This window comes from Equus caballus, chromosome 22 (genome assembly GCF_041296265.1).
Source record: "Equus caballus isolate H_3958 breed thoroughbred chromosome 22, TB-T2T, whole genome shotgun sequence".
NCBI lineage: Eukaryota > Metazoa > Chordata > Mammalia > Perissodactyla > Equidae > Equus > Equus caballus.
This window is the reverse complement of record NC_091705.1, coordinates 27,389,916-27,403,345: the sequence shown is the minus strand read 5'-3', so window position 1 is coordinate 27,403,345 and position 13,430 is coordinate 27,389,916. Positions and strand designations below refer to the sequence as shown.

The 13,430-nt window shown below is 40.7% G+C and overlaps 2 protein-coding genes across 2 annotated transcripts in view; both read left to right on the top strand.

The window, feature by feature from the left end:
* Nucleotides 1–344: 344 nt before the first annotated feature.
* On the top strand, nt 345–13,076 carry RBM12 (RNA binding motif protein 12). Its single transcript, NM_001171746.1, has 3 exons — nt 345–509; nt 5,961–6,045; nt 8,995–13,076. Exon 3 carries the CDS (start codon nt 9,017–9,019, stop codon nt 11,801–11,803), a length of 2,787 nt encoding a protein of 928 aa, NP_001165217.1. The 5' UTR covers nt 345–509; nt 5,961–6,045; nt 8,995–9,016; the 3' UTR covers nt 11,804–13,076.
* Nucleotides 345–13,430, top strand: part of CPNE1 (copine 1) — a 37,019-nt gene continuing 23,933 nt past the window's right edge. The window contains exons 1-2 of the mRNA NM_001171745.2: nt 345–509; nt 5,961–6,045. The gene's annotated coding sequence lies outside the window, so the exon portion shown is untranslated. The remainder of the gene's footprint in view (nt 510–5,960; nt 6,046–13,430) is intronic.

Genomic DNA, 13,430 nt, shown 5'->3' with positions numbered 1-13,430 from the left:
AGGGCATCATCAATAGAACTAGGCGTCACTCTGTGGTCCATTTAATCCTCAAAACAATTCTGCGAGATAGGCACTACCTCCCTCCTTTCGCAGAGGCTCGAAAAAGTGAAACAATTGGCACAAAGTCCCGCTGTGAGGGGCCGAGCCAGATACTGGTGCCCATCCCACCGCGCAGCCTCCCTCCCCCAAAGCCGGGGCTACTGAGAAAACATCGCAGGCCGGCACTCTTAGCTCCTCTTGCCCCAAAGACGGGCTACTTCCGGGAGATTGCCCGAGAACGTCAGCGCGCTTGCGCCGCCCCGCCCCGTGACGCCAACCACTCCGTCCCGCCCCTTCTGGAACGGGGAACCGCTGAGCGGGCCGGCGGCCATTTTGTGAAGCGGCGAAGGAGGTGGTGACTGCTGTGGGCTCCGGGAAGCCATTCGGGCTGGGGCTGTCGGCCGCGGGGCGGAGGCACTCGCGCGGGGGGTAACTCGGGTCTGGGTTCGGGTGCCGCGCAACTCTCCCGGGTAAGACTCCCGCAGCCCCGGAACGGGCGGGGCTGTGCGGGGCTCGAGCCGCCCCTTGGTGGCCTGGGGCGGGGCCTTCGGAGGCCTCCGTGCCCGCTGCAGCGAGCGCCCCACACAAAAGGGTCGGGGCATGGCTGCGGGGGGCCTGGGGCGCCACTTGTGCCTCTGAGGCCTGAGAAGTGCAAGACGGACGCAAGAGAGGATGAGCCTGCATACCGAAGTGGGGACGAGGGCGTAGCGAGGACGCCCCGGTGGTCTTGAGAGGGAGGAGGCCAGAGCTGGGTGGCCCAGCGGCCTGCGAACTAACGGGGACTGTAGTGAAAACACACCTACATTCCGAATGAGCAACATTTCTGTGCCCTCAAGTGGGGCAGAGATTATAACTACATCTCCATGGCCCGAAGTGAGGAGATAATCGTAGTTAGGACGCTCCCTCCACCCGAAGTGGAAAGGAGGCCCTTGTGGCCTACCAGAAAGTGGGGACTGCAGTCAGCACACACCTGTGGGGAGGAAGCTGTAGTCGCTACGCTCCTGCGAGTCTAGGAAGGAAGTCTCAGATTTGGCCGCCTTCGTGGCCTGAAGGTGGAGGGGGTTGCAGTGAAAAGCTTCCAAGGCCCAGCGTTGGGGCGGGGCTTACCCTCAAGGGTGTCGGCGATTTGAGAAGCTGGCCTCTGTAGCCAGAAAGTGGGGGTGAGTACCCCTCTGAGCCTCTGAGAGTTGTAGGATGCCAGGCCCTTGGTCCCCAAGTAGGGAAGGGAGTGCTACGAGCACCACCTTGACGGATCCCTTGGGAGAGAGCCTCCAGCACTGAAGCAGGAGGAGGTCCAATAGGATGTTAAGGGTGGGTGCTCCTGATGGAGAGTAAATTGAGTTTCTCTAGTGAAGGCTGGAGGTGCTAGTTTGCAGCCACGTGAAATGCGTGGGAGGGGCTTTGAGGATCTAAAGGTTAGTGACCGAGATGGACACTAGTGCAGGAGGCTTAGCTGCCAGATTGTAAATATAGGACATGTGTGCCTCCATTGTGTGCTTTATAGTGAAAAAACTGAGGGGCTCTGGTGAAGGTTACTCTGGGTTACTCAGCACTAAACAGACGCTGGAGTTGTATACTGTGAGTTGCAGCCTCGGTAGGGGAGATTTCCGGACCCTAAAACCCCCCTTGGCTTCTGGATTCCCAGAGATGACCTAAAGTAAATTGGGGTAGTTGGCAGGAACCATTCTGTGTTATTCAAGATTAGGGTGGTGCGAGTCAGTATAACCTGGAGAAAAATTGATTGCAACTGAAGGTTGTTGAAGTCGAGACTTGTGACTGGAATATTTCTCTTAGAGCTTTTTGCTTGAATGGTTTAAAATGGTGTAATTTTTGTAAAATGCAGTATTAGGAACATGAATTGCCTTGGACCTTGCTATCTAGTTTATATTGTTAATGCATTTCAGAGTATTTGCAGTTGAAAAAATCCTACAAGTCTGATAATATAGGCCAATCTTGTTTTGTTTTTTAATTATAGAGATAAAGACTGGTTGTACTTGTTTTTGAAATTTGGTAATTTTAATAGAATGGAGGATTTCTGGATTTAGGGGAAGTAATTGTGTTCAGGCATTTTCCAAGAATATTAAAAGTTGGGAAGAAGTGTTACAGGTGGTTAAAATAATTTATTGTAATTAATTTTTGAAGAAAATGAAATGTTTGATGTGTTTATATATAAGTTGAGGTCGTGCTTAGTATTACTCAAAATTTTTTTTTAACGAAACGAGTTCATTTATATATCACCTTTATATGCTCGATTAAATATTTTGCTAATGGATTGTAATGCATAATTTTACCTTTTCTTATGTTCATATCTCTTAGATGAAAAATGCGAAGCTTTAGAAACATTATGGTAGTTACTTGGAACACGTTATTTGCTAATACTAGTATACTTCAGGCTTCTTTCACTTTGTTCGACATGCCAGATGTTTTGACGGTTGCGTATTAAGAGTTTGGGGGTTGTTGGTGCAATTTTTAGATGTGAAACTTGAGTTTGTGGGCCTGTGTGTTCCAGGTGCTGGAATCCAATGACAATGTTCGTACCGGTTTTATTCCGTTTTGTAGAGAGCCACTCTATCATTCAGTTTAGATGAATATTTTCTTCTGTTGTTGTTTTTGGAAGAACTAAGTGTCAGTAATTGGTTGCACAAAAGATATTCCTCTTTTAGACGCTTTTGGATATCCCTCCCTAAAATACAGGGACTGTCGTCCGTTTCTCTCTGTCCTGCCTAGCCCGTAAGCGCTTAATAAATGTTTGTGGAATAAATGAGTATTGTTAAATGTTTTAGGTCAATTAAGCAGAAAAATAACTTCAGCTAATTTATGGTTTTATATTTTTACTGCCACCACCCATATACCTTTTGGTTTGCATAGAGTTTAGTTCATTAAGTTTAAAGCCAGCTTTTAAGTCTTAAGACCAATAGTGAGGGTGAATGTGTTTGGCTTGGTTAGAAGTAATATTGTTGTTTTGAAGTTTAACTCAAGTAAGATAAACATTTTTGTTGGCATTTGGGGGGATTGAAAAATAATATTATAGTCTTTGACAAGTGGAATAAAAATCTTATTTAAAAATGTCTTTTGATTTGCTGCCTTTGACTACTGACTAGAGGTTAATGGGAAAATTGAGTAATGTGCTATCAAAGGGATACATCGCCCTCAGTGTCAGAATAATTGTCTCGTTAAGAATGATCCCAGAATCTAAAATGTGATCCGTTTGGGGCTGGGGACAAAATCTAGCGGATGAAGCTGTGTTTTTTCCGTAATGCCTACTATAATGTAATCATGCTGCTTATAGCATTGTGCCCATTATGATTGGTTCTCTGTTGCTCATCTCTGAGGTGAACATTTGAAGAGTGCTTGTTTTTGTTTCTTTTGAATCTGAAGAACTTACCTGTGCGTACCCTGGTTTTTGCTGATTAAAGACTGATTACTGAACAAAGTTAAAATTCACTTTTGGACGTTTATTACCAGATGAAGAGTAGAAATGGTCAAGTTTTGGTTTGTGTCTTGGCTTCCTGATAAAGAAGATTGTTGTCAGATATTTTATTCTGAAATTCTAAGTGATTGGAATGGCTAGTATATAAGAAAATCTACCTTGTCATAATAATATGCTAACTTATTGTAGCAGATATTTGTAATTTGTGCATGTCCTTGGTATTTATAAAGCTCAACCAGAGCCACTATGTTAGGACTAATTCCTAACATGAAGTGGAAAAATATGCTAAGGCAAGCTTCTTGTTTTAGATCTGAAATATATCGGTGTTGATTTAATGGCAAATCAGGCCCACTTTCTCCTTCTGTACCCTTAGACTCTATGTATAGGTAAAACATGTATTTTAGATGTTTCATTTTATAGAATTGTTTCAGTCTTATCCTTCTAAAATTTACCAAAGCTTAAGATACTTGGCACGGATTTTTCATTTTAGTATCCTGCATTCAGTTGTTAGCGACGTGTAGAACACAGGAGTGAGTAGATTCCTGGAAAACAGTGATGCCTCTGTTAAATTATTACGCTCTTTACAAAGTGAAGTGTTGAAAATAAATAAAAGTACTTCAGTTTTCAGTTTCTATTTACTTTGCCCATTTGAAGGAAGAGGTGTAACACCAAGAGTTGTGAAGTTCTGGCTCTAGCCTAAACTTTCTGCATACTTTTTTTTGGAATGGAGTGAGATGGGGCTTCCCCTCTGTTGAAGATTCATAAATTTGTGTATAGATTGAGTTTGTACTTTAAATTTATTACGTAAAACTTGAACTAGGCATTTGCCAAATTCGAGTAGGCCTTTCAACTTTTCCATGTGCAATGAAACGTTTCCTTCTTGTTATAATAATTTCTGGCAACCCTGTAGAAATTTTTGAGAGTAGACCTAGTGTGTTTCCTTTGGGCTTAACTGGCTGACTCTGAACTTGTTCCTTTCCAGATAGACATATGGTGCCTTCTTGGGTCTGAAAGGGAAGCAGCTGAGGAACCTGTTTCCCTTACCTTCAGGGCACGTGTCCTGGCCCCACACCAGACCGTTTAAATTGGAATCTCCAGTAGGGGATTATCTATTTATCACAAGTGCTTAACTAGAAAATTACCCTGGTTCTGTGGCTCCTAGAGTCATATCTGTACATTTAGAAATAAATATTGGAAAAATTTATGCTCTTCCTCATTGAGCCTTTACATAAAAGCAAACTTTTTTCTGTTTCCCCTTGTGACCCGTAAGATAAACTACTAGATGTGGCTTTTAAATGAAGAGTTTTAAAACTCTTTAGACTTAATTAGGATCAATGTGTACAACATGTAAAAGATTAATACGATGTTCTGGGCTTTGGAAAGTGTTGTTTATGACATATTTGCATTGCTTTTTGTGGAAAAACAACTTCACTGTTCTTTAGTAATTTGAGGAGTTGTCTAGAAGATCTTTAGCTTGTCCTTTAGAAAAGTGTGGAGTAACTAAAATTTTTGAGTATGTTTTACTTTTTGGTGATGAATAGTAAGCTCACTGGTGGTACCTTGATTTTGAAAGTAGTAGTTAAAAATGAGCATCATTCTAAGTAGTTGTCTACTTGTAATCTTAATACCTGACAGTGACATTTTTTCTACCGTTTCTCTGAATTAAAAAACGACCTTTTGAATAAAGTTGTTTAATCGTTTGGTCATATATATTGCTTGTGAATTGTTCATAACTTAACCGGTTTGGGAGAAATTCCAGTGAAACATGAGTGACCTGATTTTACTTTGAGAAGTACTCTTAATATGCCAGACATTTTTAGGGATTTTTTTTTTTTTTTTTTACAAGTTTCTTGAAACTGTGTTAGAAGAAGAAGCACTTTTCCTTAATATTTGAATCCCAGTGGTTTTAACTAGGAATTAGTGCTTATGGCCAGAACTTTTGCTTCATTTATGGTTTTTGATGTTTGATGCTATTTTGGTGCAAAGGAATATATGTTGAAAGAGTAATTGCAGTAATTTCCATGAATACCCCTGAATTGATGACTTGATTTGTCCAGGAACTGTTATTGTGTGAACTTGTGCTTTTTCATAAAAAATTTGGTGAGAACCAGAAGAAATAGGTTGTAGTTGGACTTGTGGTATGGAATTTTCTGGACTGGTGTAATCATCAAGTGATAAAAGCAGTTACCAACTGCGAAGCTGAGCTTTATGGCTGTTTTAGTTTTCAGTTGATTTGTTCTTGGGCTAATTTATGACACATTTTTGATGTATGTAAATATATAATGTTTTGAGAGAAACAAATTTGAAAGCAGTATCAAGTAATAAGCATGTGTGGGATTTTGGTACATGCCCTTTTTTTTTTGATATGCATTCTAATGAAGTATTCTGGTGGTTTCAGACTCGCCTTCGTAATGTACAGTTCAGTGTGGCCTGTGCGTGTTGTTTTGTGTTTCCTGCATTGATTTTTGCCTCCGTTTATTCTCTATTGCAGTCTAAAAGTTGGTTTTAATTGGTTGCCCACAGGATTGACTTGGCCTCTACTTCTTGTTAAGAAAATACATCTCTTGTTTTATCAGGTAAGAGATTTTGAATAGAGGGTTTGTTTTTATACAAAATAAATGAGATAGCTTATTAAGTAACATGAAAATATGTGTAGGAACTAAATTGTGTTGTTGTTTTTTTAAACAAGCTTATCTGAGGGATGGGGGTGGGGTGGACTGGGTACCTTGTACAGTTGTTGCTTCCTTTGGGGGTTAGTTTTATTTTATATGGATGCATTTCTTCTGTTGTTCCTTATTATTAGGCCGTAAGTAGCTGTTTTCTTTTCCTCAGTAGCATTCTAGACTAATTGCAAATACAGGTGCTTGTTATTGGTATGGTTTTTTAATATTCCTTAGGGATAATAGTTATAGATAATGGGTCCTATGTTTTAGAGTCCAAATTTTGAATTTAGATGGAACCTTAGTAATTGGAATCTAACTCTTTTGTTAATAGCTAAGGTAGGCTCAAGATAGGTTGAAATTAGTTATCTGTCAAACAGGTACTTAGTAGCAGAGTGGCAGATTGTGTTTCATATTTTTCAGAACCTAAAAACTGTTTTCCTCTTTAGATGGCTTTATGAATAAATCTTATGCTCTACTTTGGTTTAATCCTCAGCCTTTGTAGCTGGTAATCTGAGCAGATTTTCAATATTGTGTTTTCATGTGTACCTTGTACAGACTTTCACCAAATCCCTTCTCTTAGCAGCAAATGGTTTGAAGACTTACTGTGTATGTCACTTTAGCCCTGTGTTTAATTTTTGTGTTCTTAGGACCATATCAAGTTCCCGTTTTATTGTCCCAGTGCAAACTAACATCTCTCTCTCTTTCTCTCTTGAGTTGTTGTGGGTACCTAGATTATCCATGATGTGTCCCCTGTATAGTGATCAAGTGATTAAGCATTTTTCGAAGTTGATCAGGAATGCTCTCTCAATTTTGCATATAGTCAATATTCTAGAGTCAGTAAGCAATGAGAATTTGATTTAATGACGTGGAATCTTCTTGATGAACTCCCTCATAGACTGCTAAATAGTAAATAAGGAGAAAAGAGTCTGTTGGTGTGACTTTTTTAGTATTAATTTTTCTTGTTGACTAATAATGACCAATAATGAAAAGCTTCCTACTTTCCCAAAATTTCTAGTGTTTTATTTTTTCCCTTTTTTTTTTTTTTTGAGGAAAATTAGCCCTGAGCTAACATCTGGTGCTAATCCTCTTCTTTTTGCTGAGGAAGACTGGCCCTGAACCAACATCCGTGCCCATCTTCCTCTACTTTATATGTGGTCACCTGCCACAGCATGGCTTGACAAGCACTGTGTATTTCCGTACCTGGGATCCAAACCGGCAAACCCTGGGCCGCCAAAGCAGAATGTGTGAACTTAACCCCTGTGCCACTGGGCTGGCCCCCAAATTTCTAGTGTTTTATAATGGTCTCACAAAGAGCATTTTCTGTTTGCCAGTTCATCTTTCAGGATTAAATTTGAAGGTGGCTTTTATTTTGGTGTATGTGTGTGTGAGGAAACTGTCAAAGGCAAACAATATATTTCTGTTTTGTGTACAGCAATCATAATATTGAGATATAACTACAGATTTTGTTGCATCGAATTAGTATTCGTTTAATATTTGACTTCGAAAAACTGCTTTCATGGAATTACAGAATTCTTAGAGCTTGCAGCAGGAAACTTTGTTTTTCTAATGTTCTCGTTTGAGAAGTGATAAAACCAAAGTTCAAATAATTTATAATTTTCCTGAAGTCACAGAGCCAGTTTAATAGGTTTATATTCAAAAGTTGATTTTTAAGATGGCTTGGGAAACACCTGGTGTTGTTGACCACATAAATTTCAAATTAATATGTTTCCTGTCCCAAGAATTTGTTTTGTATCACTTTACAGAGAGCTGCCCTTTCATTTATTCTTAGAAGCCATAAGAACTAAAATACTGAAATTTTACTTAAATATGGGAGAAACTTTTCTTTTTTGATTAGATCAAAGTGTGGATCTTATCTAAGGAGGTCAGTGAGCACCCAGCAGTTTCACAGAAATTACGTTGGGTCAGAGACTATAAAAATTACTTTTGAATAAAGTTTATACCCTACTTCCTTTAAAACAAAAACTACCTCTTTTTCATTATCAGCCTTCCCCTATGGAACAAGTCTCTGTTTTTTAATAGAGGGCTTGGGAATGAGTCATTGAACCTGAGTTTTAATTAAAACAGCCATGGTGAATGGCATTGTAAGCAGGTTCTACTTTTCGGAGTGATGAATATAGGTTAACTAAGATTTTGGCTGTTTTACTAAGTATTTCTTTTGGATTCTTAGGATGTATTAACCTTGTTTGTAATAAATAATTCCGTATGTAGTTTTGTTTAATAGATAAAGCTATAAGGCAGATTGAAGAGATTTGGGGTGAAATATGCAATCAATTCTCATTTGAGACTTGAATCTACTTTAGTGTTAAGTATTATTTGTAATATTAGTATTCCAGTTTTCTATTTCGGTTGAATTTTGAGATTGAGCCATATAAAATGACATTGATAATTCTACAAAGTTGTGAAGTTTATAAGGAAGATGCTAAGCCAGTTTTAAATATTAACAGTAATGCATCCTTTGCATGTTTTTTCCCTATAGATTGTTAAAGTTTGTTTCCTGATTTGACTTAGGCATTTCTTTTAAATCTTAGTGAATAATTAGTGGTCTGAATGATGTAATTGGTGATTTTACTTTCCTATGGTTGTTTTTTTCCTGAAACTTTTGAGTCTTGGGACTGAACTTCTAATTGTTTCCAGGATTAATGCCTTTTGGAACTTGAAATTGTCTAGGTTTTACATTGTAAATGGCACAAAATGTTCAGTTTTTAGAATATCCAAAATTAAAAAAACAACATTGCTTGTGATAGTTTGAGGGCCTAATATGGTAGCTGGTCATTCTTGTAGCTAAAAACTTGGTGTGATAAAAAGGAGTCTGACCTGGCCGTTGCCTTTTCTCATCTGCAGGTGTGTGTGGTTTCAGCGCAGCATGGCTGTGGTCATCCGTTTGCAAGGTCTCCCAATTGTGGCGGGGACCATGGACATTCGCCACTTCTTCTCTGGATTGACCATCCCTGATGGGGGCGTGCATATTGTAGGGGGTGAACTGGGTGAGGCTTTCATCGTTTTTGCCACTGATGAAGATGCAAGGCTTGGTATGATGCGCACAGGTGGTACAATTAAAGGGTCAAAAGTAACACTGTTGTTGAGTAGTAAAACAGAAATGCAGAATATGATTGAACTGAGTCGTAGGCGTTTTGAAACTGCCAACTTAGATATACCACCAGCAAATGCTAGTAGATCAGGACCACCACCTAGCTCAGGAATGAGTGGCAGGGTAAATTTGCCTACAACAGTACCCAACTTTAATAATCCTTCACCTAGTGTAGTTACTGCTGCCACTTCTGTTCATGAAAGCAACAAAAATATACAGACATTTTCCACAGCCAGCATAGGAACGGCTCCTCCAAATATGGGGGCTTCCTTTGGGAGCCCAACGTTTAGCTCAACCATTCCGAGCACAGCCTCTCCAATGAACACAGTCCCACCACCACCAATTCCTCCAATCCCAGCGATGCCATCTTTGCCACCAATGCCATCCATTCCCCCAATACCAGTTCCTCCTCCAGTACCTACATTGCCTCCTGTGCCTCCTGTGCCCCCAATCCCCCCAGTCCCTTCTGTGCCACCTATGACCCCACTGCCACCCATGTCGGGCATGCCACCCTTGAACCCACCACCTGTGGCTCCTCTACCTGCTGGAATGAATGGCTCTGGAGCACCTGTGAATCTGAACAATAACCTGAACCCTGTGTTTCTGGGTCCATTGAATCCTGTTAACCCTATCCAGATGAACTCTCAAAGCAGTGTGAAACCACTTCCTATCAACCCTGATGACCTGTATGTCAGTGTGCATGGAATGCCCTTTTCTGCAATGGAAAATGATGTCAGAGATTTTTTCCATGGGCTCCGTGTTGATGCAGTGCATTTGTTGAAAGATCATGTAGGTCGAAATAATGGGAATGGATTGGTTAAGTTTCTCTCTCCTCAAGATACATTTGAAGCTTTGAAACGAAACAGAATGCTGATGATTCAACGCTATGTGGAAGTGAGTCCTGCCACAGAGAGACAGTGGGTAGCTGCTGGAGGCCATATCACTTTTAAGCAAAGTATAGGACCTTCTGGACAAACCCATCCCCCTCCTCAGACACTTCCCAGGTCAAAATCGCCCAATGGGCAGAAAAGGTCAAGGTCAAGATCACCACATGAGGCTGGTTTTTGTGTTTACTTGAAAGGGTTACCATTCGAAGCGGAAAACAAGCATGTCATTGATTTTTTTAAGAAGTTGGATATTGTGGAAGATAGTATTTATATCGCTTATGGACCCAATGGGAAAGCAACTGGTGAAGGCTTCGTAGAGTTCAGGAATGAGGCTGACTATAAGGCTGCTCTGTGTCGTCATAAACAATACATGGGCAATCGCTTTATTCAAGTTCATCCAATTACTAAGAAAGGTATGCTAGAAAAGATAGATATGATTCGAAAGAGACTGCAGAACTTCAGCTATGACCAGAGAGAAATGATGTTAAATCCGGAGGGGGATGTCAGCTCAGCCAAAGTCTGTGCCCACATAACAAATATTCCATTCAGCATTACCAAGATGGATGTTCTTCAGTTCCTGGAAGGAATCCCAGTGGATGAGAATGCTGTACATGTTCTTGTTGATAGCAATGGGCAAGGTCTAGGACAGGCATTGGTTCAGTTTAAAAGTGAAGATGATGCACGTAAGTCTGAACGCTTACACCGTAAAAAACTTAATGGGAGAGAAGCTTTTGTTCATGTAGTCACTGTAGAAGATATGAGAGAGATTGAGAAAAATCCCCCTGCCCAAGGAAAAAAGGGGTTAAAGATGCCTGTGCCAGGTAATCCTGCAGTTCCAGGAATGCCCAGTGTGGGAATGCCCAGTGCCGGAATGCCCAGTGCGGGAATGCCCAGTGCGGGAATGCCCAGTGCTGGAATGCCCAGTGCGGGAATGCCCAGTGCGGGAATGCCCAGTGCTGGAATGCCCAGTGCGGGAATGCCTAGTGCAGGAGGTGAAGAGCATGCCTTCCTGACTGTAGGATCTAAGGAGGCCAACAATGGGCCTCCATTTAACTTTCCTGGTAATTTTGGTGGGTCAAATGCCTTTGGGCCACCACTCCCTCCTCCAGGATTAGGAGGAGCCTTTGGTGATACTAGGCCTGGTATGCCTTCAGTTGGAAATAGTGGTTTGCCTGGTCTAGGACTGGATGTTCCAGGTTTTGGAGGTGGACCAAATAATTTAAGTGGACCAGGATTTGGAGGGGGCCCTCAGAATTTTGGAAATGGCCCTGCTGGCTTAGGGGGCCCCCCTGGCTTTGGAAGTGGCCCTCCTGGTCTTGGAAGTGCCCCTGGGCATTTGGGTGGGCCGCCAGCCTTTGGGCCTGGGCCTGGGCCTGGGCCTGGCCCAATCCACATTGGTGGTCCCCCTGGCTTTGGATCTAGTTCTGGAAAACCAGGGCCAACAGTAATTAAAGTGCAGAATATGCCCTTCACTGTGTCTATTGATGAGATTTTAGATTTCTTTTATGGCTATCAAGTGATCCCAGGCTCAGTGTGTTTAAAATACAATGAAAAAGGTATGCCCACAGGAGAAGCCATGGTGGCCTTTGAATCTCGGGATGAAGCCACAGCTGCTGTCATTGATTTAAATGACAGACCTATAGGCTCAAGGAAAGTAAAACTTGTATTAGGGTAGCTGTTCACATAAATCCTTTATAGGGTAGATCTTCATAGTGCTGTGATTAATGCATCCAGATTGTTTTCCTAGTATTTCCAGGTTAGAACCTGTGGATTGTTTCAATTGCATATAGATTGGTTTTCATAACATAGAGCATTGGTTGACTGTTTACAGAAGACTCACTACCGGGATAAACATTGCTGTATGTTACAGTAAAGCTGTCTGGAGAGAACACAAAAATGATTTTGGCATACCGTTAGAGAAACCATTTGTAAAACTCAAATGACCACGTAAAGCTTATCAAGGAGTCTAGATTGGTTTTGTTTTATACCATATGGGATGAAGAAAATAGAAATGTTAATAGAGCTCATTCAGGGTGCTCTTGCCAGCTGCTGAAAAATGAAAGTTGGCTACTCTTGGAATTTGGTTTAAAGCTGGACGGATTTGCTTTGTTATAGGGTCAAAGCTTTGTCTAAAGTCCTTATTTTCTTTTAAAATTGAATAAAATCTCTGTATACAGATTCACTGTATGTACCTTTATTGCTTCTTGAGGGTTCTTGCTGTACAGACAGTCCTGCTTCTGAAGTTGCTGCTTTGTTTGCGTAATTGACTCATTTGTAAATGAGCAAAACTGTTGTTGTTTTTTTAATATAAAACTCCACACTTGGTTTGTGCTAAACCTGAAACTTTGATTTCTAATGTCACGGTTAAAACTGTGTGCAATAAGACTTTTGCCACAAAAATAAAATATGGAGTACTCTACCTACCAGAGCCTTTTTGGTTTGACCGCCAAGTTTTAGTTGTCAGTTTTAAAATTGTTCATATTGTTTGGATGGCATCAAAAACCAGAAATCACTTTTAATAATCATTGTTTAAGATGCTTGATTCGAAGTCCTGTCTATGATGGACTAATGTTCTGGCAATTTCCTTCTGTCCCAATTTATGTGAAATTTTGGCCTGTAACTAAACCAAGAGGGCCCATTCATAAGAAAGCATTATTTTATCTAGGTTTTTAAAACTGAGGTTGAAATTGTTAGCTTTGTTAGCAATAGTGTTATAGAATAAAAGATCCATAAACTGGTCCGTAGATTGGTATGCACTTAATCCTGTTACTTGGAGGCTTTTTGGTCTAGTTGTTTGATCAGGACCCTGTTTACAAAAATTCTTCATACAGAGTGTAAATGCAGCTGCCAGAGGGGAGAGAATTGAGACTCCTTGCCCTTTCATACTCTCTTCTTTGGCATTCAGGACACTAAGGCAGGAGGACCACATGGGTTCTGGTTGGTAAGTGTCCTTGTTATGAAAACATTTGCCTTAAAATGTCCTGCTCACTGCCACAGAAGGCTCTACTTACTTTCCTTCTTAGTTGAAATGCTCTAAAGATGTGTCACATTATATTACAAACATATGGAATGGGAGATTAGTGAGATATCATGAAAAACAAATTTTGTCTTTTACATTGGCCTCTGTCTTGGTTTGAAACATCCCCAACATTTCCTACCAATCAATGTACTTACAAAGCGGTCAGCCTTTTAAAAGAAGTATTTCCTATTAAAAAAAAAATAGTGCCTTTTTGGTGTTGTAAGTCAGTGGAACACTGAAATATAGCAGTTGTGTAATTTAGAGTTAAGAGTGGCAACAGTTT